General features: G+C 39.4%; 1 protein-coding gene across 1 annotated transcript in view; it reads right to left on the bottom strand.

The window, feature by feature from the left end:
• The window catches only part of NEK10 (NIMA related kinase 10), a 3,576,599-nt gene that overhangs the window by 1,276,391 nt on the left and 2,272,380 nt on the right, over window positions 1–27,828 (bottom strand). Inside the window, exon 20 of the mRNA XM_044064761.1 lies at window positions 14,570–14,707. Coding sequence (XP_043920696.1) covers window positions 14,570–14,707 — 138 coding nt within the window. The remainder of the gene's footprint in view (window positions 1–14,569; window positions 14,708–27,828) is intronic.

The raw sequence follows: 27,828 nt of genomic DNA, 5'->3' as shown, positions 1-27,828 counted from the left end.
ACAGACTGGGGTTATAGTCTTCTGAATTGTAACTGAGAATATTACACACTGGGCAATATCACTGGCACATGTCTTGTAACTCTTAGCCAGCTTAATTAAAGCAGTTACGTGCACTTTCTTTTATAAGAAGAGACATTAAAGACTTTTTCAATGACTGAAGTTGACTCTTTCTCCTAATGTAATTTGGAATACTATTCCAGCTAGCATGTGAGATTTTGGACAATACCCTTTCACAAGAGGAAAGTATATAAATGATGGCCTCACTGAATAGATATATTCCATTTCCATGTCCCTAATAGTGTAACTCTGATTTCTGATGCCAAGTTTGTTAAGGGGTGGGGGCAGTATCTGTCATAAAGAATTCTGGATGTAAATGTGTTGAGAAGAGATATCCCAGCTGACAACAAGACAGCTAATTGTCTTTACTGTGGCACATTGATGCTCTCTAGTGCTAGCTAGATTTATAAATTTGAGAATTTTATTTTCAGCAGCTTGAAGTAATGAAGTATTCTGGACTGAGCCAAAGACAATAACTGGGAGACTGTACTCTAGCCCAGGCAGAAGGAATATTTTGCTAAAACACATCTAGCTTGTGTTGTGAGTACACATGGGATTTTTTAATACAGTTTTAGTTGATTTAAAACTGCATAAAATTAAGACTGTGTGTATTGTAAATTGCAGATTCAGGTCATGTGTAATGGCTAGGTATTTGTATAGGTTTATAAGTGTTTACTAGGCTAACAACCACAAGGGCCCTTTTAAGCCTAGCCATGCATCCCAAATCTCTGACAAATTCTGGTACCCTTGATAAGTGAAAGCAAGGGCTTGGGAGGTAAAACATTAATAAGCAGGGGTCTAGGTGATGAACCATTTACAGGCTGCCTGTGTCCATTAGAAACATAAGTCCAAACGAGGGATGACCTTCCTGTTCTGATCCAGTTGTCCAAGTTACAGATTAATTGGTTTAGGGAGGAACTCTGCTTCACATAGATAGAGAGCCTGTTCCAGATAAGAGGTAGTCTCTGGGAAATAAACCTGTATCTCCAACAGGTCCTATTCATATCACAGGCAAGGTTTATGTTTTTAGAATGGGTAATTCTGGTGCTATTTGTTTTGCAGATATGCAGGAGGTCCAAAGTGGAGTCTGACTATGCTGTGTATGCCAGTCATAGATCTCCCCTCAGCAGCCTGGAGACAGAATACACAGAGAGTGGGCCTTGAGACAGTCTGCATAGGACATGTCACTTACACCTTATACTCTTTTAGCAAAGAACGTCTGTGGATGTTCCAGTTGTTGTATATGCCTGGTTAGGTACATCCCAAAGAAGTCATTGTACTTAGTGATAGGTCTGATGAATGCAAAATACATTGGAATAATGGCTTCCTTGGACCAAGATGCCATACATTTGTTTAAAAGTTGCACAACACAGAATGAGTTCCTCACCACTCTAAATACATGATGTTCAAAGGCTGGATTACTGTCTGTGTGTGTCCCCAAGTCCCTGACTACTGGGTCAACTTTTATGGGTGTATTGTCAATATGATAGTTACCAGGGGTGGATAACTTCCCAAAAGATACTATTATGCATTTCTTTGCATTTAGTTTTAGTCCATGGCTCTGACACCAGCTGCTTTTCTGCCTTCCTAGAGAACATTTGTGTAAGTGGGAGATTCAGTAACATCTCTTAATTTGCAATCAACTGCAAATTTAGTCGGCCATTGACATTGGCCTTGACTTCAGCAATCCCTGAGGGACTCTGCTTGTGACTGGCCTCTTGTAGAGGTGGACTCCCCAATTCTAACTTCCTGATTCCTGTCTGTGAGCCAGCTGGCTATCTGCCAGGTGACAAAAAGGGTTTGTACCTAACCTCTTAAATATGTCAACAATGCCCCAGTTAAGTATTGTGTCAAATGCCTTTGTCAGGTCCAGGTAGGCAGTGTGAACCATTTTGCCCTCATCCACTGCTTTGGTGACCATCTCAAAGAAGTCCACTGGGTTCAGTAGTTATGATCTGCCCTAGATGAAACTAAACTGGGTTGAGTCCAGTGTCTGGAGGTTTCTTACAACATTAATGATCATTTCCATGACAATTCTTTCTATGGTTTTGCATATAAGACTAGTGAGATTTATGGATCTGGAGTTTAATTCCAAATGGCCTAATAGGTCATGTTTCATGCTATTCAGAGGGCAACCCGGGTTATTGTCTAGGCCCATTGATGCAGTGTTCTTGGTCTTAGAGAGAGCATTAAGGACCTGTTCCCTAGTGATAACAGAGGGAGTTCTATTTGATGGTATTTCCTGAGGTGAGGTTGAAGGGGAAAGAGGGGTAAAGTTAGAGCAGAATTTGTTGGCCAGTATGTTTGCTATAGCTTCTGGTTTCTGTCTTTATTTAATTTCTCCAAGTCTTTCGGGTTTCTAATACCATGACAAGAATGGACCCCATTCCTAAGTCAAAGAATGATCAAAAGTCATGAAATTAGTTAATGTCTCAATCTTTGATGTTAGCCAGAACTGCTCTTCGCAGTACCCACAATGTGCTCAGTATTGTCTCCTTCCACAATTCATACGGAGTTACATGTATCGGTAACATATCTATCAAAGTACAATTGCAAATTCATTTTTATAAGACCCTTTGCTTCTACTACTATTGGAACTCTGGGTATCCTTCTTCCAAACTGCCCTCATTTCCACCTGCAAATCCTGGCATTTTGTGACTTTGTGTCTCTCTGTAAGTAAGACACTGTAGTCAGTGGGAGTAGCAATTTGTATGATCGATGATACTTTTGTCTTCTTTTCATGGACTACTATATCTGGTTTTCTTGCATCTATTTTTTGAACTGTTGGTAGTAGGTGATCTCACATGATATGAACGTCATAATTTTCTATAATGTTTTTTGGTCCATGTTTCTAATGTTTGAAGGAGAGAGAAGGGTAAAGTGGGGCTAAATTTGTTGGCCAGCAGGTTTTCTATATCTTCTGGCTCAGTATAGATGGCTTCATTTACAATGAAATATGCACGCAGTTGTGTATTGCATTTGAGGTTGTGGACATAGCTAAAGAATGCCTTGTGGTTGTCCTTGGCCTGGGAGGTCACATTTACTTCAAATTTTTGTTGTTTGATGATAGGAAGGTGTTTTCATGATGGGTTTTTGATAATAATACTACAGACATTCCTAAGCTTCTGGGGAATGCCAAACAACAGGGAAGTAGTTTTGGATGACGACAGTGAGTTTGTTGTTATTAGATAGATCCATACAGGTGTGAGGTCATTCTGGAGATCAGTGCAGGGGAAAGAGTGGTTCTTATTGGCCTTTGTAAGGATTATATCATCAGCATATAGGATGCAATTGGTCTGAGGCAAACCCTAGGTGAGGTAATTTAAGAAGAGACAGGACAGAATGAATCCAAGGAGAGAACCTTGAGCGATCCCCTTATGTACGTTTCTTCTTATGGAATAATTGTCAAGGATGAATAATCTGAAGGTACAGTCAGAAAGATAGCTCTTGAACTACTGCATAGATTGTTAGAGAACTCAATGCCGCCTAATTTATGGAGGACCAGGAATGGTTACTTGTGTCAAAAGACTTTTTAGGTTGAGAAAGTTTGTGCCAGTAAGCTTATTTGCTTCATGTTGGCATAGATATATTCAGTCAAGGTGTATATAGCTGTGAGTGTGCTATAGGTAGGGAAGGAGATTATGCTGTGTATCAGAGAATTATATACTTTGCTATGGATTCTAGTTTCTATGCACAGGCAATCATTTATAGAATTTTTGCTAGAGGACAAAGATTAGCTATTCAGCGAAAGCAATTTGCAGTGGTGGAGAGGGTAACTTCAGACAGTGGTAAGATGGACATGTGTTTGAAACTAAGAGGTAAACTATTGGTGGCAACAGTGAGGTTGAAAATAATGTGTTGAAGGTTTACAAAAACTTTTGCTGTCTAATTTTAATATATTGGGATGTAAATTGAAGTCATAGCTATCCATTTGACTTCCAGAACATTTTCTGATTCACTGAAATTGTTTTGAAATAAAACTGGAGTATTCAAGAACTCAAGAAAAAGGGGTGGTAGGGTTTGTAATGGGGGACTGTTGAACAGACCATCTAAGCTGAGAGGCAGACAACTTATGTTCTTTTTAAATTCATCATTTAATGAGGAGCTGAAACTGTGTCCAGTACAAGAATTTTGAAACGGCTGTTTAATACACAATTGTTTTACTGTTTTCATGAACTCTTTAGGACTGCTTGAAGCTTTCTATAGTATTTAGTTTCAGCCTGACCAGATGTATTCTGGTATCCTATTTTAGTTGATGGTAGTATGTCTGATCTAATTTCCATTAAAGCCATGCTGCATCCCTTTTTTTATAACTTATCTGACAGCACTATTGAGACATGGAGTATTTCTACCTTGCATTCTAATTTTTTGAGAGGATATTGTTTAGGCACTAATAAGTTACAGAATGCAGAAAGGGTTGTAGTGGGGTCATTACAGCTGTAAACTGCGGTCCATTTTGTCTAAAAGTTGTTTAAGCAGCAGAAGAGGAATTAGAGCTTGATCTGACTATAACCAGTGCAAGGGACCATGACGAATAGGACTTAATGATGCTCCTTAATGAATCTGGTAAAACTCGTAGGTATAGTAGTTTGCAAGGAATACTTGCCAAGAGGACATTGAGAAGGATGATATCATTGCTATTAGAATTAGCCCTGGTTCCCACAGTGTCAGTCTGAGAGAGATGATGAGCGGTAATTAACCTAGTGAGTTGACTTTCTGAGTAAGATATGAATGTGTCTGAGAGTCTTGTCAGGCCAATTTAGCTAAGAAAAATTAGAAAATAATGTTACCCTCTACAAAGAAGCAAGGAGCTTAATACTGCAAAGCTCAAGATATAATGAATTTTGATTGGGGGAATCCTCATCATTAAATATGACAGGAAACAAGTTACATTCTACAGTGGTGAATTTTAATTAGTGATTTGCAGCACATGAGGTAAAGGATTCTCCTTCAAAATCTCATGTTTCAGTGAGAAATATCCCACTTGCACCCAAGAATGTGGCAATGTTTCAAAGAAATTGTAAAGAGGAAATGCATGCAGTAGACTGCAATGAGACTGCACTATGTTTAATGTTAGACAGAATTAAAATGTACACATAAGAATTAAAAAATATCAAAGTAAATTAAATAATACTAAAAGTACAAAAAGAAAAAAAGAAAGAGAAATGCCAGATGTTGCTTATGTATGTCAGAGAATGTTAGCCTCCTCCCTTTCCAGACACATTCAAAAAAGGTGACATTATAGTCTCCATACCACAGATTTGGAGTGACACTCAGTGCAGTAATGGTAAGAAAAACAGAACATGAATGGAAACACAGACCACAGTACTGATAAATATAGTTCACCCTCACATAACTGCATTCTCTGCACTGTGTTTAATGTCACCTGCCATTACCACACTGTACAGACACGGATCCCAGTAAAGACAAGCAGTGCACAGAAGAATGACAATGTGTTTGAACTGTGCACACGAGTAAACAGTGCAAGTGCAGCAGTATATGCACTGATGCCGTAGACAGTATCAGAGGGTGGCATGAAAGCTCAACACAACTTAGCAGGGAAAGTGCAGTTATGTAAGAACTTAACATACTATTAGATGTCAGAGTAGATCACTGATGCAGTATTTCTTATATATGGGAAGTATACTGCCAAGGATACTAGACATCGAGCTGGTATACCAATACTTGGGTGCATTCCTCTTATGTTGTATACCCGACTTATGACTCAAGCACAAAAAAATTTAAATGTACATACAAGACACATAGGCATGAAAATCCTCAGGACCTTATTGCCACAGACCAGGAAAAAAAAAAGAAGAAAGGAAACTAAGATGTGATAGCAAGGAAATTAAAAAAATGTGTAGCAGATCCAGCACCACTAAGAAATAGAAAAATATAAAACTCCAGTTCCACTCTGCAGTACTCCTCCCAGATATTCTAAAAATGTTTGGAAATGTTCCCATATGCAATCAGTAATGTAACAGTGATCCGTGAAGGACATAGTACTATTGTGCAAGAGCTCACCGTAACAATAGATCACTGTTGCAGTACTGGTACCTTCCCTCTTTTCCCTCTTTTTAGGTTCATAGGATGATACCAGGTTATTGGCCCAGAGGCCCTTATAATCCTAGGCAAGAATTTTGCCCATGTTCCCTCAAAGTCAACGCCTGTTTCTCCTATCCAGCAGGGATACAGATGGGATCCCAGGGGTGTATTTTCTGTTTCCCATCCAGTCGTCCAGGTTCCCAAGCAAGATGATGTCTGCACACCTGAGAGATCCTGCTGGTCATTGACATGGGGTGAAACTGAGCTGACCATTGCACCACTAGGGTCCACTGCACAACTCTCATATGATATCTGGAGAGATGCACTAACTGAATTGCCACCGCCATCGAACCTAGCGCTTGCAAGATCAAGTGGGCCGTGGGACCATCCAGATCCAGCAACTGATGGACCTGGTCCCAAATGGTCTGGACCCTGTGGTGGGGGTGCTGCAGTCTCCGACACCATGTGTAGAAGGACCCCGATAAATTCCAGATTCTAACATGGGGAAACAAGGGATTGGGGCACGTCGACTGTAATGTTTAGAGCTTGAAAGAGAGTGTGTGTGTGTGTGTGTGTGTGTGTGTGTGTGTGTGTGTGTGTAATATGTGGCCAATGTGAGTTGATGCCTTGTGTGAGCCATGAGGAGTCAATCGTCCAGATATGGAAAGACCTGGAAACCTTGCAGCCGGAGATGAGCTGCCACCACTGCCATGCATTTGGTAAACACCCAGAGGGGCTGTGGTGAGTCCAAAGGGCAGGGCTCTGAACTGATAGTGGTTGGCTCCTAGCCAAAAGCGCAGGTACCTCCTGGAACTTCTATTGATTTTGACAAGATAGTTCGCATCCTTGAGATCCACTGAGCACATCCAGTCATTCTTGTGCAGAACAGACAGAACAGACTGAACAGTGACCATCCAGAACTTGTACTTCTTGACCAACAAGTAAAGTTCATTGAGATCCAAAATGGGACACAGGTCCCTAGTTTACTTAGGCACCAAAAAGAAGCAAGAGTAAGTTCCGGACCTTTGTTGTCCTGTTGGGACCTCTTGGGTGGCTCTGTTTGAAGGAGGTCTTGGACCTCTAGAAGGGCCAACTCCCTCTGGGAGGGAGGAACGTCCAGGAGAGATTTTTGAACTGAAGGGAGCTGAAAAAAGGAGATGAAGTAACCCATGGAAATGATGTTTAACACCCACTGATCTGAGGTGATACTTGTCCAGGCTAGTGGGTGGAAGGAGAGTCAACCCCTGACTGCCCCAAGGGCAGGACAGCCAGGCAGCACTTCAGCAGTGCTGAGGGGGCTTCTCTGAGAGGGGTTCCCAGGAGGCCTGGTTCTGAAGACCCCCTCTGCATCTGGGGCGGCATCTGCCATCAAATCCTCTTCCCCAGCCGGAGGAATAGGAATCCTAAGAAGCATCCTGGAAGGAAGACTGATACCTGCAGAACCAAAGTTTCTTACTACCCCTCCGAATTTTGTAAAAGGATCATTGGGGTGTACAGAACTTGATCCCCACTGCGGACAGTCTTTCCTTCCTGCTCGCTGCGGGTCAAAGTTTCCTTGACAGAAGGGTCAAACAAGTTTGACCTTTCGATAGGGGCATTAGTGAAGGACGCCTTAAAAGGATCCACAAATTCACAAAGACGAAGCCAGGCATGCCACCTGATAGCAATGCTCGTGCCTGCCGCTCAAGAGGTGGCCTCCACAGCATTGGAGATCAACCTCATCAAGGCATTAGCCAGGGAAGTCATAGTGGACAGCTTTGCAGAAACCTGATACCAAATCGCTTTGTACGTGGGTAAAGTGTGCCATGTAATTGCCTCAGCTGCATTCAGACTGAGCAACCAAACACGCGCTTTCCAAAATGGTCAATTGCCCAAGAATCCCTGTTCAGGGGATGGACCATGGAGCTCTGCTCGGTAAGCTGCTTTTTAGTGGCTGCGGCCACCACAACAGCATTGACAGGGACGCCCTTGCTCCAAAAAACCTTGTCCTTGGGGCGACTTAGAAACTTGTCGGCCTTCTTGGGAAATGGCTCCACTGTATCCTGCTCCTTCCATGCCCTGTCGATGATGAGTTGGACAAGGTCATTGGCAGGGGGACACACCCAGGTAAAAGATGCACCTGTCCCAAAGGCCTTCACAAACATGGATTCCTCAGAAGATGGGGCAGGGGAAGACCAATCGCTCCTCTGCTTTAGGATCTTGAAGATGTCCCCAAAGGACACTTCCTTGGATGGAAGCCTGGGGGACCTATCTTCTTCCTCGAAGTCCATGTCTTCAGTGAGGGACTTTCTAGGGGAGTCCAAGTGTGTCCTGTGGCACGTCCTCTTCCGAGGAAGCTTCTCCACAGAGGGCTCAGGGTAGGACTCAGAAGAGATAGGGACCCCAGAGGGGGGTAATGCCCATTTGAAGGCACTCATGGAAGGGCCACCACTCAAAGTTGAGAGGGGCTGGGGAGGACCAAGAGCTGAAGGAGAGGCAGCTGCCCAGCCAGAGATGGTCCTCTCTATCGTCCGGAAGGCTGATGGGCTGAATGAAGCCCCCCTCCTCCCCAATGGTCGCAGCCACTCGGGACGGAAGGAGGGAACCTGATGCAGCACCAACATCTCCAGACGATATCGGCCCTGAGCTGTCCAGTGTGGAGACCCCCAGAGGGAAAGAACAGTCGGAAAACTCCGGGCCAGATCCCACTCCCCTCAGGAACCAGCACAGACCTCACATGGCCAAAGTGCAGCCAGTTCCGAGGGCAATGGAACTGAGCCTGTCCAAGACCTTGAAAGTGTGGGAAGGGAAGATGTGCCCGACACCATCGACCTCCCACCAGGAATGCTCTGATCCTGGGGGTCGACACCCTAATGGGTTGGACGACAAGAGAGGAGTCCCGTGGATTGACAGGATCCCCTTAGCAACTGATCAGGGGATGGCAACAAGCCCAACATAATTTGGGCCTTGTGAAAGCTCCTCATCATCTTATCCATATCTGAGGGATGCAGGATCCTAGTGGATCTAGAAGAGATGGAGGAATATCTAGAATTGGCTGAAGGCCTGCAGTCTTGGGAAGGAGACCGACTTGTGCACCTCGGATCCGATGTGTTGGGTCTGGAGGGAGAGCTCTCGATGATGATCAGATCTAACAAAACAGATCCAAAGACCTGACTGAATACAAAGAAGTGGTTGGCACCACGGACAGATCTGACAGGTGGGTCGGATCCAAGGGTGGTCTGGGTTGGGTCAGATCCGAGAACCTCCAAGGCTCCAAGGTCTTGGATCTGACAGATGGAGCCAGGATTTTCAGAGCAGAACAGCCCAGGGCTGAATCCAAGGAGGCTGGACTCAGATCCAAGGAATTGCAAGCAGACAGCCTAAGCTTTTTGGTCGGAGAATCCCTAGAGGAAGAAGACTTCCTTTTGGAATCAGAGGAGGGCTTGGAAGGGAAACCAGAGATCAGAGGACCCCCTTTAGAAAGTTATTTGAGCAGGAGCTTGTTTCTGCATTCCAGGAGAGCCCTGGGGGTGAATCCGGCACAAATGTTACATTCAACCTCCAGGTGAGGCTCTCCCAGACACTAAACACAGTCCTCATGCGAGTCGGAATGGGGCACTTTCTGACCGCATGAGGAGCACCTTTTAAACCCAGAGGGCTTCTCAGACATCAAGCACGCGCACACACACACACACACACACACACACACACACACACACACACACACACACACACACACACACATAACACACACCACCCCCACACTGCACAACAAGAAAACGGGGGAAGGTAGAGAAGACAAAAAGCAGGAAAGTTAGAAACTACTCACGGGACCCAGGGAGGAAAAAGTGTGGGAACCCCAGGAAAAGATAAATAAAAAAGCCTAAATGCTACCGGGAGGGAAGGAAACCTAACCTGAGACTAGCAGAGGAAAAGCTAGCAAGATAAGGAAGAAAACCCCAGAGAAAAAAGGGAAAAAAATTCTACTTATCTGAAAAAGGAAACCTAAGTTTCAGGAAGCATGTCTGAGTAAAATTGCAGCAAACGAGATCTGTCCTGTTAGTTGCCAGCTCTGATCTAAGGTCAGATGCAAAACTCATCCATGACCAATAATGGCATGGATAACATCAGATCATGCTCCCCAAGAGAGGTCTGAAGTATCTGTGAAAATTTCCTGGCAAGGAGAGTTTACCAGAAAGGCCACTGCTGGAATGAGTAATATCTTGTTGATCCACCTTTGGAATTCCTTCTTCAGGAAGGGCAAAAGAGGAATTGGGAAGTTCATGTGGTGGTAGTGTTGTGCCCAAATAGACTTGAGATACCACTGAATCTTTTTTGTGTGAAATCTCGCAAAAGGTATTATTTGTATGGCTGAAGCCAGGTAAACTAGAGCCCTCAAGACCTCTCTTGCAAAGGTCAATTCTAGGGAAGAGGAAAATGAAAACAAGAGATTAGAAACTGCATCCTGTCTTGAGGAAGAAATGCCATCAAGATCACAGCAGCATTCAGACTGTAACCTAGAAAAACAACATCCTGAAAAGGCAGAACTGTCTTTTTCAAATTTAGGGTGAAAAAGGAGGGAAGGAAAAATATTCACGTTGAAGGTAAGATCTTGAAGAAGCTTGTCTACTGAAGAAGCCTGGAAAAGGCCATTATCCAGATGGGGGTAATATTTATAACCTGGAGCCTGAAAAATGCTAAGACAGGGGATAGACATTTAGTAAATATCCTTGGAGATGTAGAAAGACCAAATGGCAAAGCACAAAATTGAAAATGAAATTGTAAGGCACAAAATTTTAAGAATTTTCTGTGATCTGGATGAATAAAAATATGACGATAGGCATATTTGAGATGCATGGTAATCAAGAAAGCTTAAGGAAGGATAATTAGAAGAACAGTTTGCAGAGACAATAAGAAGGTGTTGAGAACTGATACATCCAGAATGATTCTCCAGGTGCCCTCCTTTCTTGGGACCAGAAACAGTCTTGAGTAAAATCCCTTTCTCTGCTAATGGATGGGGACTACTACTATAGTTCCCTGATGGAACAAGTCCAGCAGAATGGATAAAAAAAAAATGTGTGCTTGGTTTGAGGGGTGGGTACTCTTGGTTTACCAGAATGGATTGGAGGGAGAAGCCAGGTTAGTTTGTAGCCTTTCTCAGTGATGTAGAGGATCTATTGATCTGACATTATAAGTTTTCCTTGCGAGAGAGAGAAAAAGGGGATAGGCCAGCTTGACAGGGGCAGTGGAGTTAGTCACAAACTGGATGACTTATCAAGAAAGGCACCTTTGGGTCATTTGAAGTCCGATTTGGACATCTCTTGGAAATTCTTTTTATATAATTTTTTTTTTTTTTTGCTGAGATTTCTGGTGCTTTCGAAAACATGGTCCACCCTGGGAAGGGTAACTTCTCTGGAATTTTGGGAATGGAGAAAGAAATATATGCTTAAAAGCCTGCATAGTTTTACCTCTTTCCTGCAAGTTCTTGAAGATTTCAGCAGCTGCAGGGACAAAGAGATTTTCCCTGGCCAGAGAGGCATCCTGTAATCTGGACTTGACATCTTCTGGCAAGGACTGCCACCTTAACAAAGAGTATAACCTTAAAAAAACAAACCCAATAGCAGTAGCTCTAGAAAATGTATCTGTTGCATAATAGCTGCATCTAACAGTGTCTAGCTACCTGAGTGGCAGAACTGAGCAAAGATAAAATAGAAAATTTATCTGACTCAGGTAAGTCTGACACTAACTTATTCATATTATCCTGAATAGATATAGGTATCTATAATCATCTGGGATTGGTGGTTAATGGTATGGAAAGAAAGTGTAGCATACGTACATACTTTCTTTCCATACCAGTCCATATCCTTGTTGTCTTTGTCATTATGTAATGGATTAACAGATGGTGCAGTTTGGAAGGTTAATCAGATTCTATGAATATCACTGATGGATCTGGAAAAGGATTTTTCTAAAGAAAAATATGTGTGTCTGGGACCTTATAAAGCCTATCAGTTTTTTTTAGGTGTCAGACTTTGGGACTCTGGTTCAAATAAGGTGTGGCAAAGATATCCTGTAAGTTCTCTAAAATATGAAGGATTGAAAAAAGCTTTGGAACTACCACGTTTGGTAAGTCATATTACCCTCTTTGCACATCAGTCATTTGTTTTCCCTCCAATTGAAAATGCTGCATCATTTTCAAAACTGTGTCCCCAAAGGAAAGCTCCCCTAATGGAGAATCAGGATACATGCTATCTTCATCCTCTGACTCAAAACCTACTGGAGAATGGATCTGGAAGGAATAAGCCAGAGATTCCACCTCTTATTCAGAGTCTTCCTCTTCAGAAGAAGGGTTCCTAACTCTCTTATGAGAGAAGGAAGATGCAGGAAAAGAAAGAGCCTGAGGTGACTTTAGGGATATAATTGTCTTTAAAGTCCTTGGGAGATACTACTCTTCCTGTGAATCCCTAAAGGTAGAAGGAGCCAAAGGTGAGGGTATGTTTTGTTTTCTGCTTCTTCTTCTTCCAAGCATCAGCAAAAATATATCAGGAAGGATCTGACCCTTGAAGTACCTCAATAAGGGTACCATGAACTCCCTCTTCCACCAAGATTTGAGTTAAGCTCTTTGGTCCCTCTGACATAATAACAGAGGATTTCTCATCAAAGCTTAGTTGGCCATCTGATTGGTCATGCTGGTGGCACCCCTCTATTGGGGGTCAAGAGAGCAGGGGCAGCAACTAAAATTGGGGGGTCCTGAAGGCTTATAAAGTGTCACAGCAGAAATGTCCAGGTCTGACAACAGAAACTTCGATGGCTTTGACTTCTTGAGTTTCTTTCATGGCTACTGAGGGTCTTCCAACTGTGAAGAGTAAGACACCATCCTACTTAGCATAAGTTCGTTTAGTCTCTGTTTTTCCAAATAAATGCTTACAGAAGCTAAGTGACTAATCCTTAAAGTTTTAGTAGCAAAGCATTTGCAAATGTGACGCTCTTTGTAGTTGTGACTATGAACTAGACAGAATAAACTCTTTGAATTTCTATCTTTATATGGTATCTGCCTTCTGTAGTCACATTTACCCTTCTTAACTGACATGAAAAAAATTAACTTTTCAGCCAAAAGATGAATGAAATAGGAAGACTCCCTAAAGGGGATACTTATGTGCCCACTCACAAAGCAAAATGGCACAGGCCATATGGCTGACAGACCAAAGAGTAAAACATAGTGTCAGTCTTTGGGCTGGCAGCAAGTAAATTCTGAGGATTTTCACACCCATATGTTCCTTATGTAGAGTTTTACATGGATGTAAGGAGTGTGAAAAGGGTGTCCATGTGTTGGCATCCTTGGAAGGATGCTTTCCATATTTAAGCAATAATGGAACAGTGATCAATGAAGGACATCAGTTATGATTAAGGTATGACTATTTCTAACATACTTTACTCAACACCTGTTCCTTCCTGTTTTGTGTTCCATTGTCATGCCACACAATCATTCATGAAAAACTATTTAAAACTATTTAATTCATTAGCATGATGACAGAGCAAAGGTTACTATCATATGATGATAATTACGTTACCCACCATGCGAGCTCCCACTGATGGGAGCTTGGCTGCATTATTGCATAGGAGCAGGAACATGAGTCATTGTTGTAGCAGGTTTACCTACACCACAGTGGACTCCACAGCCTGAAGGATTCTTCCCACCATGCAGAAGTGCATTACATTTTTCTTCCCTTATCCACTGATATTGCTGCTCAGCTCTGTATGTTGAGCAACACATCAACAGGGAAAGGTGATTAGTATGGTTAAATGTATTACACTAAATGTCAGTATATATGAAGTTTGGTGTGGAGGGTGGGGGATCATTTGCATGAATATTCAAACACAAAACTGTGGCTACATAATATTGTAAGACTGAATCCAGAGTTTTATCACATTGTGTATCAGTCTATATGAAGCGCAAAGGGCTGTGGTAAACCATTCTACTGCGTGCTAGCCCTACTCCATGGGGCACAAGGTTTCATGGATCTTACTTACAGTACCTACCACATATATTACTGCTACTGTAAATTGTATGAATACAATTCCCCCTTTCCCAAGACTGATTTAAGCCACAATTCATGAACGGTATTATCTAGAGTCTTAGCTCTGTCAGCCTTATTATTCAAGTATGTTACACATCTCTAAAGCAGAAAATGATATTCATAATGGAAAAATAAAAATTCAGGCTATAAAGCAACAATGTTAAGAAAAGCAATAATACATCAGTCAGTGAGTGTTTTCTGTAATTTTATCAATTATGTCACCTTAGGTTATTTAATCAAAAAGTGCATACATTCATCTCTGCCATGAATGTGATCACATACTTCAAATTTCAGTTAGAATTCTTATCAACTTGTTATAATGCATTGATATTTTTCAACAAAGTGAAGAATTATGCTGTTGGATATTGAGCAATTCAGATGTGGATGTGTGAAACAGAAAACTGTAGGCATACTTGCTCGTTTATTATTGTGAGTTCTGATACAATTGTTTCCACGCTCTTATCCCTATCCTTTTTGTCCTTTCCAAATGCTGGATTGTGCAGGTTCACCTCCTTCATTGCTAAACAATTTTGTGCACCTCGTTTTCTAACCTGAAAAATAAAAGGGCATTAATGCATTCTCATAAGATTAGTATAAAATGTGCACTGAGTTTGCATTTTGCTCACATCACACTCCCAAATACTTCAAATGATAGACAATCACTTAATAATAACTCTTGATCCAATAAACTACAAAGTATCACACTTTACTGTTAGACTACAGGCATTGGAATTCTTCAAAATTTAGTAATTATGGAGCATTTAATAATAATAGGCATGGCTTAAGGCACATAAAACTTGAGATGCAAGCTTTATAGTTACAATTTGCTCTGATGGGATGGAGTTCATAAAAGGGGTGCTGACATAGCCATACTAATCAAAGAATGTTTACACTCCAACCTGTTTGGAAAGCAATACTCCAACAATGATAAAAGAGAGGTTGCCATCCAACAATCAGTTTGATCCCCACAAATATTGTAAACTGCTAAGACTTTATATTCCTAACAAATAACACTTTAGCATGCTTGAAGATACCCTGATTTGGGTAATGAACACCAACTTTAACACAGCCTAGTTCCAAAAGACTTGCTCTCAGTGTAAGTGACTAAGGAGCAGGCTGACAGCAGGTCTTTTGGAATCTGGCCTCTGGTGTAAGCATGTTTGTAGATAGGCCTTACACTGAATTAAGTCACTTTCACTGAGAGCAAGTCTTTCGGAATCAGGGCAGACATTCTCTGAAAGCACTTGTTTTGGAATCTGGGACATAATCTCTGCCTGAGAATTAAATACTGAATGGTCATACCAGTTCCTTATCCATTACGTACTCCAACTTCCTAATGTGTCATCAGCTGATAACACTTCTCAGCTCCATCACTAAAAAATCTAATATAAAATGGGTTGTGCATTTGATACAGGTCTTTAGGGGTATGAAGAACTTAGACCAAGAATCCCTAAACCAAGTTATCCATCCCACTGGCTTGAGATTTCTCAATTGGTTGTCTACCCTTGATGAGAGTGAAAGATTTTAAGAGTTACAGTGTTTCTCAGCTGTGGACATCAATTACTTATGGCTGAATGAGACAAAGCTGGGGCCAACTATTTAAGAACGCCACCCTTCAACACTACAAAATGCTAAGAAAATGTATACACAAGTCCATTAAAGACCACAAGAAGGGTTACTTTGACTGTGACACTGTACTAACAAAGTAACCTAAAGTTAATAGACCATTAATAACCCCATTCTAAGAGGAAATAACACAACCCCCCTTCTGTAATGGACAAGGAAACTGATGAATTGCTATGAAATGAATTTGAAAAGGCAAGATCTAATGTACTGGGAATGCTATCCACTGGTTTACAGACTTCTTGTTTATGGCCTGAACTATGGTTCCAGCTGACAGAAATCATCATGTTTATTCTTTAGAAAGTTATTCAAAAATATACAGAATCAGTGGGATCAGAGAGTTTACAACCCTGATTTGGAAAAACTGGTGGCGTGGTTCCTACTTAAAGAGTTCCTATCCAATAGAAAGAAATGTAAATTATCCCCTTCAAAGGTGGGTACCTCAGCTGAAAGTGCATACCATCTCCTTTCATAAGGCAGGCAAGTCAACTACATGAAAATTTTCCAGCAAACTGCCATCTTAAACAACTAGCCAAAATTCTGGAATTAATAGGACATCAGTAATACCCAGTCTATATACAGGAGAATGATACTGCCAGTGATTCACACAATGGTTTCATAGATACTCTTCAGTCAATATTGTAGTACCTAAGTAACTAAATTCATTGTAAAATAGCTCAGTAAAGGGAAAGTTTTGTTAAGTATTTTCATAGATTGGCTAAAGGGCTTCAACATTATTAAACCTACAGGTTCTATTAGTAGGCAAACCAACCTAGGTACTCATAGCAACATTCACTGCTGATTCCATACCTATCTAAGCAACACAAAACTTCAACTGAGGTGAGATCAAGACCTCTCCTTTGAGTGTACAACCAACAGTGGAGTTAATAGAGTCCCTAATCTTTAGTCTTTGCATAGATTCTACATCTAAGCATTGTGGTAACCTAGCCAAGATTCAATATGTTGCTTCACTCATCTCAGCAAAGAACCACAAACTAGCAAGTATTCATTTACAGGCAGATTTCCCTTATTTGATAAATACCCACCTCATTCTCATCAAAAGCAAAAGTAACCCCATATTGTTTTGTAGGAAGTCACTGCAACCATACCAATTCTCGGGACCTACAAATCACTACTGTAACTGGTGACAGTATTCCCTTTGCACATAAAATCAAATACTTAGGTGTGATAATTGGTACTTTCTTTTACAAACCAGACTAATGCTACAACTACAAAGAATTATCTACATGGAGAGACACTACCTTACACAGGCTGTAAAAATGAAATTCATGCTCTCTCTCTCACACTCCAGACTTTCTTATGGCTGTGTCATTTACACTGGTCCAGTGTCATGTTTCCTGGTAAAGCTATAACAAATGTACTATAAATCTGCAAAATACTGGGCTCCACATCTAAGACACAACACTAATCATCCCCCCAAGGTGGGCATCATTCAGACAAAAATGTAATTACTTCTTATTAAATTGTCTAGCCAGTTCCCTGCTTTCTATTTCATCTGAACACTTCATACAGTGGTATTATACCCCCTTATCCTCAGCTCATTTGATAGATAAACCTATCATTAAAACAATGAGATGCCATAAATCCTATGGAGATGCTTTATTAAGAATGTCTGCAGGCTCTATCATAGAGTTGCTTGCCTTCACTTTAAAAAAATGCAAGTAGTCTTTTCACCTTTAAAAAATTTTTACAAGGTCACTACACTGCTCCTGTCACATGCATCTGTAAATATCAGAATTAGAAAGTCAACTCTTCCTGTCACTTCTGGTCTTGTAAATCTTATTTCTGCATTTCAAATTCTGGCATGCATGTTCTGTCATTCTGTTATAGTCAAATGCCTTAAACCATCTCATTTTTTTCTACAATAATGTTTCTCATCTTGATTATGACTTAAATTCCTGATTCAGAAAAAAACATTGTGCGTACTTGTATCTTCTGTAACTTTTCTCTAGAGCCCATCACAGAAAATGAGTCACACCCAGTCATCAAACGTAAACAACTAAAATTTAAATTAGCTAAAAACATCATAAAATAGAGCTATATGAGACAATTACTGTGAAAGTAATTTGCAAGACTGGTTCTAAATTTAAATATAATTATGGCTCCTATACATAGGTAATAGTATTCACACTGTACAATTCTCTAGCAGTGACTCAATTAAATGCAAAGATACAATCATGCATCACCCATTGACGTTGTTATACCTGACAGTCCCTCCATACTTCTGCTAGTTCTTTGCATAACAATTATTTTTAAATAGAAGTTGAAGAATTAATAAAGAATCGGTGGCAATGGCTCCGCAGGCTCCAATTTCACTGTTTGTACTAATGGCTCAACAGGCTCCAAATTCATTGTTTTTGCTAATGGCTCAGCAGGCTCCAGGTTCACTGTTTGTACTAATGGCTCAGGCAAGGTCCAAATTCACTGTTTGTACAAATGGCACAGCAAGCTTCAAGTTTACTGTTTGTACTACTGGCTCAGCAGGTTCCAGGTTCACTGTTTGTGCTAATGGCTCACAAAGCTCCAATTTCATGTTTGTACTAATGGCTCAACAGGCTCCAAATTCATTGTTTTTGCTAATGGCTCAGCAGGCTCCAGGTTCACTGTTTGTACTAATGGCTCAGGCAAGGTCCAAATTCACTGTTTGTACAAATGGCACAGCAAGCTTCAAGTTTACTGTTTGTACTACTGGCTCAGCAGGTTCCAGGTTCACTGTTTGTGCTAATGGCTCAGCAAGCAAGTTTGATGTCTGGGCTTATGGCTCAGCAGACTCCAAGATCACTGTTTGTACTAATGGCTCAGCAGGCTCCATATTCACTGTTTGTGTTAATGGCTCAGCAGGCTCCAAGTTCACTGTTTGTGCTGGAAGATCAGAAGTTTCAGAACCTCAGGAGAAGACACTAAAGCCATTTTAATTGTAATAACTTTTTAGCTAAGGTGACCATGACATTTAGCAATGTATTCTCTCATACAGCACACTTACTGAGGTGCCACACCTTCAGATGAGATGAGATGATAAACTGAGTTTCCATCAGCTCAAACTCATCAAATCTGTGGTATCTGATGAAAAAGAAAGGTATTTATGAAAAGAACACGACACTATTAGAAGGATATGGAGCAAACTACAGGAAACACAGAAGAAATAAAACAAGAAGCAATGTAACTTAAAAGACAATTATTAAGCAAAAAAAATAAAAACTCAAAGGAAAAAAAAAAACATTTGCAATCCTGAAACACTCCTCTGCAGCTCTTTGAAGAAATTCCCTTTTTAAAGAGAAAATATCTGTGAAAAATGAAGAAACTGAAAGCAAAGTTTAACATAATGCTCATATAAATACATTTAAAGTAAAAAAAAAAACTCACATATCGTCTCATAAACACCAAAAAAGAGTCCTCATGTAAGACAGTATTGAGTACCACAACCCTTATATTTATCACACTACCACCAAAATTCAACAAATCTTGAAGCAATGAAAAAAAATAAATATTTCAATGAATCCAGTATCTGATCATAGCAAACATCTAAAAATAGCCACTTTGACATAATTTTACAATTCACAATGCCTTCATCCCCTAAACATCCATATCTGCAAATTCAAGCACAGGATAAAGTCATAATAAATTGTCTGATAATATTTGGCATCCACTTCTACAGACTGTATTATGTATATCTATCTATATATATATATATATATATATATATATGTGTATATATATATATACACACACACACACACAAAAAAAAAAATATATATATATATCTATATATATCTATATATATATATATATCTATATATATATATATATATATATATATATATTGTTTGTCGGTTGTTTTCTCTAACAGTGGTTTGTCTTTTCTTTTTCCCCCCAAGCTGAAGCTCAAAATTATCCATTCAGATCATACTTCTACCCAGTTAACTAACTAACAAACAAAACAAATGAAACCAAACAAATAAGTAAAATATATAATGGAAACTCCATAAGATGGAATAGAGAGGTATCATATCACAAAGGTAACAAAGTAAAAGATCCTTAGAAACAGTCTCATGTTGTTACACCTTAAATATATGGAATACAAGAAATATGGTGGGAAAACATGCTACTTTATTAGAAAATAGAAACAACAGCAGAGATTCTTGTGGTACACCCTCAGAGCTTATCTTTTTCCTGACATTGACACAAGTATGGATATCTTCTCCATATCAAGAGTATTTTAAGACTTGGAAGAACTTAAAAGTAGATTGTAAGAGAGAAGGAAGGTATTTCTATTTCAGCTGTGCAGGAAGATGCAATAACTTAGACTGTAGCACTGTCCTTGACATACTTTGCAATGATCTCTGAATTTATCTTAGATGTTTGTTGATTTTTTTTTTATAAATTTATGATTTTGGATTCAAGTTATTAAATAATGAAGAAGATAGAAGATGACGATTTCTTATTCTCTGAAGACGAATACTTATGAAAATTATATGATTCTATCAACTTTGTAAGTGAACAGTATTAATATTTTAAAAAGTATTTATGATTTATAAACATTCTTCTACTGTCTTCAAATCTACAGGAAAAATGTTGATGGCTATAGTCATGGATAAACTTTTTACTATCCCTTTCTGCAGTGAAGTCCTCCTGATCAGTATCAGAAGAAAGGGCTACAAAATCAACATTCAGAATCTTTAGCTAAAGAATAACATTGTTTCAGATCTTTCAACCCTTTAGGAATAATGTTTGGCTATACAAAAACAGTTTAACTTAAATCTCATAAATTCTCATGCAAATAAATTACTATTAACTGGCAACAGGGAATACCACAGCATGTTTAAAAAATATTTGCCCCATTCTTCTTTTAAAACTTACTTAGTGCTCCATTCATACTGTTCTGATATAAGGCTAAAAGCACTATAATTTAACTAACAAGTAAATCTTGCAATATTGAGGGGGCACTAAACACCAGGGAAATTTAAACAATACTGTAAAGTCACTTAAAAAGGTAATACAAGAACAGACTTTGCAGTATGGATGAGGACAGCACTAGGCACCGGAGTGCTCTTCAGTTCCACAAGAAACACAAGACACAAAATGTAAAAGACAAAACTCCAAAGCTGAGCGTAGAGGTTCACCAGAAACTTTAATGATTAGCGCTTTTGTCCATTCAAAAACAATTGGACTTCATTAGAAAACAGTTCTTCAAGTCATTCAGTGTTTTATAACAAACAAACCTCCTTAGTAATTAGTTAAATCAGCCAATTACAAACTAGTTAATCCTATATTAAAGTGACAGATACAAAAATTCCTTAAAATTTTTCTGTGACCTTACCTAAAAGTATTTCTATAAAACCATGTATGTTTTCATATTAAAATTGACTTTTTGATAAAACATGAACTTACACTCCACAATAGCCATATTGCCACTACTCAAAAAAATAAAATTATATATAAATCATATGAAACATATAAAATTGCCAAAGATTCCAAAGACAACCACAAGGCATTCTATAGTTATGTCAAGAATCTAAATGGCAATGCTCAGATCTGCTCTAAGCTACAACAGAATGGCATTAAATATACTGATCCCAAGGATATTGCCAATATCCTGGCAGATCGATTTAGTGCCAACTTCACCCCCCTCTCACCCCCTAAAGGGCCCATCTCAATACCAAAAGATTGCCAAATTCCGGTAATCACGGCCACACAGGTAGAAACCACACTTTCCAAAGCTAAGAATACAGCATCTATGGGACCAGATGACATCCCAGGCTGTGTACTATATGAACTATAAAATGAACTGGCACCTCACCTATGTTTAATCATAGCCTCACCTCAGGCTTCATGCCCACTGAGTGGCACACAGCTACAGTTATCCCACTCCACAAGGGGGGATCCACCTTGGATCCCGGGAACTACCATCCCACCAGTCTGACAAGCCTGATCTGCAAGGGCATTGAACGCATTATTGTGGAACTTATAAACAAAGACATTGGCAACCTTCAAACACTGGATGCCACCCAGTTTGGGTTCATGAAGGGCCAATCTTGTCTCCTGAAACTGACTGACTTCTTCATATCAGTTTCCAGAGCTGTGGACAAGGGTAAGGCGGTCCACACAGCCTATCTGGACCTCGCCAAGGCCTTTGATACCATTACCCCACTCTGGAATCATAGATAAACTTACTAAACTGGGCATAAATCCCTATGTCACTTGATGGGTTGCCAACTGGCTTACTGACAGAACCCAGACTGTAAAAGTAGCCAACTCCAAATCCTGCTCCAGACAAGTGACAAGTGGAGTACCTCAGGGTTCAGTCCTGGGACCACTCTTGTTTGGCATCTACTTCTCTGAAGTACAGGCCAATAATAAGGGACTCTGGCTAACAAAGTTTGCAAATGACTGCAAACTGGGAGCCATTATTGAATCCCCAAATTATGTGGATATTCTACAAAAGGGCCTTACAGAAACAGATGCTTGGTGCCAGAGCCATGGGCTCAAGCTTAATGCCAAGAAATGTATAGTTATCTCCTTTGGGAAAAAACATGTACCCATGAATTACCACAAAGGTGGCAGTATAATAAACACCAAAAGTGTGATGAGAGACTTAGGGACACAGGTGGAAAGTGGTCTCACCTTCAATAACCACATCACAACAACAGTCAGGAAATCCTTCTATGTGGCACACCTCATCACTAAGGGCTTTTCATCAGGAAAAAAAGAGGTCATTGCCCCACTGTACTCATCCCTCATTAGACCCATTATAGAGTACAACGCCCCATTTGGTATGTACCTCACAATACATCTGCAACAGCTGGAAAGGCCGTAGAAATACCTCACTAAAAGAATCACAGGCCTAAAGCAGATGCCCTATGCTGACCGTATAAAAAAACTCCAGCTATACTCTGTGGCATATCGTCTACTCAAGAGCTGATCTCTGCTTAACATACAAGGCCATGTCAAACTCTGAGCCGTTAGGCATGCACATCCACTTAAAGAAATCCCAATTCCTCAGAGCCACACACTCCAGGGATCGAAACCTTGTCATCACAATGAACAAAACATGCTGGAGGGATAGGTTCCTGACCCAGAAACTCCCCATACTCTGGAATAGACTGCCCATACATGTCAAGCAGAGCACCTCCTTGGCCCTCTTCAAAAGGAACCTTGACGATTGGATGGGAGATAGGAAGTTCACCCCGGGAATCATGTCAGTCACCCTGCTAGACAGGGGTCCAGGGAAGTAAATTTTGTGGGAAGAAATATCCAGGGAATTGTTATGGCTAGGCTTGTATAGGCCCTAGGACAGATAGCCTAGTACCAACCAATGAACCTATAATACACAAAAGATAGACAAAAGATGTTGACATGAAATGAAGCCTTATAATCCTATCTTTCTAAGGCCCTCAATTTAAGCAGAGAATAAATGGAACTAAGCTCATTCAGCCATGGCTATGAACATGCATTCAATCTGAGTTGGAAAAGCAACTCTTTCCTTTCCAGATGAAGGCCTAAGGGTCCACCCCTTGGCTCAAACTGAATCTGGTCTATCACCATGTATTTGAATAAGTGACTTGGGCATTCACTAATACGCTTCGACAATGAGATAGTATCCTTCATTTTCTAAATTTTATATTTCTGTTCATAAATTCTCCCTCTGAGTCTACATTCTGTCTTACCAATGTAGAACCAGAGACAGAATCCACAAGTATCCAGATAAACCACAAATCGTGAATTACAATTATACTTATTTTTCAACTGAAAAACTCCTCCTCTTACCATGAATGTATTCCCTATTTTTATTTTAGTACAATGGGGCAAAAACCACATCTAAACAATGCCCTTTAATTACTTTTTTTCCCTTATTGTTCATATTCTCAAAAATATTTTTAAAATTAGAAGCTTTTCAATACACTATACTAGGTGTAACACTCACTTTCATTCTAATCTGTTTATCATTCAATAATATTTGCCAATTTTTATTTAGTACCCATCTGATTACATTATGTTGGCCGTTATAAGTAGTAATGAAGGATAAACTATACTGGGTGTTGGAATTATTCTCTACGTCCAAGTTATGCACAACATTATGATCCTGACTAGAAACTGCCGTATTCTCATTACCATAAAGTAAATAATTAAATGTACTTTTATTATTATTATTATCATTATTAAACAAAATTGGGCGTTAAAAACATTCTTCCTTTTAATCAACAGATCCAGTGGATATCCCCTCCTTGAGAACATATCACACAGTGGTTTATACTCCTTAATGAATTCAGTTTCCTTATGATTCACATCCTGACTAAACTCTAAATATTGAGTTGTATTATTTATATAATACTCTGATAGCTCTTGTTCAGTCACCTTCCAGATGGTACAAATGTCATCCAGGTACCTTGTATATAACCGTAGTTTACTGCTATATTCACTAGTTAGTACAAAACTGTGCTCCCAATGTACCATCACCATGTTGGCAAAGACAGCCCCATATGGTAAGCCCATTGCTACCCATGTGTTCTGTAAAAGATACCTGCCTTCAAAATATATATAATTATTCCTAAGGACCAGGTCTAACAGTACTTCATATAAATATAATTTGCTATGAGAAACACTTTTCTCGTGCAAAAACTCCAAAACCCACTGAATTCCCAGTCCTTGGGGTATGACAGTGTACAAATCCTTGACATCTATGATGACTAGTATGTCTGTCTCAAAAAATTCCAAATTGCTAATAATACTCAAAAGGTGCCATGAGTCTTTACAAATTTGGTCTTCCCTATCTAAATAATCCTTAAGTTCAGTGTCCAAATATTTAGTACATCCTGATGTAATCAAATTCCTACTGTCTACTATAGGATGCATAGGGGGATTATCCACAGATTTGTGTATTTTAGGTAAACCAAACAGGGAAGGAATTCTAGGGGAAGCCACATTAAGATAATTAAACTCATCCACTGATATTGTGCCTTCTATAAAAAAGGTAATTCAAAATATGATATATTTTCTTTTTAGCTACATTCATTTCATTAAGACAAATTGATAAGCATCTGTAGTGAATATATCAAACATTCTGGTGTTGTAATCACAAATGTCCATAGCTAACAAACCTCCCCATTTATCAGGCTTCATGAGCCTTATTTTTTGTTGTTTCAGAAATCGTATTATTTCATATTCCGTCCTTGTAGTATTAAATTAAGTTTTCCTTCTCTTTGATTCATTTCTAATACCCAGTTCCCATACTTTCTCAAAAACTTGTAAAGTAGGATGTAATGGGGGGTTAAAAGTGCTTGGAATATTATGTGCTAGAAGGTTAACTGTGCTTGGAATAACATGCGTAGCCGGAATGTTATGTTCATTAGTAAACAACATCTCTAAGTTGACTTTCCTAAGAAACATCTTTAAGTCTATCAAAACATTTGGTACATTCACTTTAGTATCAAGAACAAATATTAACCCCTTAGATAGTAAATCAGCCATCTCTGTATTAAAGTCACTGGTAGAAAACTTGTATATTGCAAAAGCACATTTAGTATTCATGTTTTTTTTAAACACAATTATATATGATGCTTGACTGACCTGTACTAAAATGTCCATCCAAAGAATTATTACTGCTGAAATATACATCCAAATAGTCATTCAAATGTTCAGAAGTAAAGTCACTGCTTTCTCCACAAAAAATACTACGTGGAATTATTTCCAATGTCTTTTGTTTTTCTGTGGTGCTTTTTTCAGTGGGAGTTGAGGCTATTTTGAAGTATTCCTTTGCTCCCCCTGAAAATCCGAATGGTGAGTTTCCACAAAATTGGGCTGCGTTTGATGGGGCTGGTTAGTATTCTGCTTAATCCTTTCGGACCTTATCAGGTTAGGAAAGTCTTGTTCTGCCATTGTTGCACATTAGAAGCTGCTTCCTCATCATCTGGATAGTTTTCATCCAGGTCATCAATCACATGGTTCCCTTTAGGAGAAGAATATCATATTTGCTGTTGCTGAGCAGCAGAATATTGTAATTGCTGCAGTTGAGGAGCATAAAAAGTTTGCTGGTGTCGTAAAGGCTGCAAACATTTTTGTTGTTGAAATTCTTTCTGTTTGCCCACGTTTGTGAATGTGGTGGCATGGGATATGCTCTTTCTTTTTTGTAATCATCTTTCTCCCCGCTGAGCTTTTGCTTTTTAGTACTGTGTATTTGTTCAAGCTGCTGTTCTATGCTATGAAAAATGTGCATATGTTCCACTTTAATACTTTCATATTCATTATTATTAGTCAGTTCATAATCCAATTTATTTAGATCTTGAGAAAGATCATCTGTAAGAAGTTTGTTGTGTCTGATTAAGATGGTAAGAAATGCACAACCCACATTATTATAAAATTTTAATAATTCACGGTGTAAAGGGGAATTATGTTCAAGACCAGTCGGATATCTACAAATGTGCAAGCCCTTAGGAACTTGTTTTAATTGTACACACTCCTGTAAATAATTTTTCTCCAACTGGAGCTTCTTGTATTTCATCATTTTATAGTCCAAATGGTCTAGAATGTCATGTACATTGTCATTAGCCACTTGAGTTTGTAATTGTAAGTCCACATTATTATGTAACCATTCATTAAAGTTAGGAATGCTAATATTACATTGGTAAACATAAGAGTTCTGTATAAAATTAACCTGACGTTCATGTTGACTAGCTTGCTGCTCCATAACGCCATTATGCCTGATACCCAAGTTCTTATCTGTAGTACTAGGACCAGCTTGCCATCTTTTGACTTGTACATTACTGTTGTTAAAAGCAGTGTTCAATGGTACAACAGTAGAACCAGCATTAGAAGTACATTGCTGTGCACCAATATTCTCATGCTTGCCAACAGAATCTGCTAAAGCATCCACCTTACCAGTGAGCTGCAATATTAGTGTGAAAGTTCCAAGCACTGTAGTGTCTAGTAGGGATCCCAGAAACACAATCATGTGAGAAGGAGTCAAAAAAGACTTTTGGGCATTCTCTTGGAATCTCAGCTTGGGTAAGAGATCTCTCACCCAACAGAGAAATTCCTGACATTCTGAAAAAGACTCTGCAAATATAAGCAAATTATGGAAATATAAAAAAAAATGTGGATACCCTGTAGCCTCAATGAGCTATAACTGCAGCTAGACACTTTGTGAACACTCTTGGTGCAGTGGATAATCCAAAGGGTAAAGCAGAGAACTGATAATGCATTCCAGACACACAAAACCTTAAGAAACTCCTGAAATCTTGATGACTAGAGATGTGATGATAAGCATCTTTTAAATCTAGTATTACCAGGCAACATGAATAAGGAAAAACAAGTAAAAGGCTGTGAAGTGATACAATTTTGTATTTTTGTGGCTAGAAGAAGGACCAACCTGGGGACAGGGCAGTTTGTTCCATGATCAAGCCAAAAATGGTACCTCTTTCCCGGGGAAAACCAGCAGCAAATGTCAGTAAAAATAAAAAAGTAGCTTTTTCACCAGACAAACAGAGAAAAAAAGTACTATAAAACACTATGCCAGCCCCACAAAGTAAAATAAACACAATATTTTTCCCTAAAGGGAACTTATCTATCCAGCAGAGGAACAGCACAAGTGTCAAAGGAAAAAACTTCAAAGACCAATTCATGTTAGGTTCAAGCAAGGCACCCTTTATTACTTGCAGCAAGGAGACAAAGCATGTATGTACAGGATTTGTCTAAATGATTAACCACTAGTAGGTTATACTTATACAGTTCTCTTCCTGTCACATAGAAAATGTTACATTCTATTGCTGACGTAGTTAGACACAGCTTTTTGTATGTTCTACAGAAAATATTGTTAGACTTATTGCTGACCAAGTTAAAATATCTGTCATTCTGCAAAACATTTTGAGAAAAACAACCTGGCCTTGGGTTTATGTCAGTCCATTTCAGCATTTCAATTATTCTATTGTACTGTTCTAATACATGTGTTACATTTTACTTAGATTCAAGGTACATTTCTAGCTTTAGTACAAGTAATGCTGACTACGGTTTAAACTTTCAAGCATCTATTGTTTTC

This window comes from Protopterus annectens, chromosome 3.part0 (assembly GCF_019279795.1).
Source record: "Protopterus annectens isolate FY-2018-M chromosome 3.part0, PAN1.0, whole genome shotgun sequence".
Taxonomy (NCBI): Eukaryota; Metazoa; Chordata; order Ceratodontiformes; family Protopteridae; genus Protopterus; species Protopterus annectens.
Note: the sequence above shows the minus strand (reverse complement) of the source record. Positions and strands in the feature narration are given on the sequence as shown.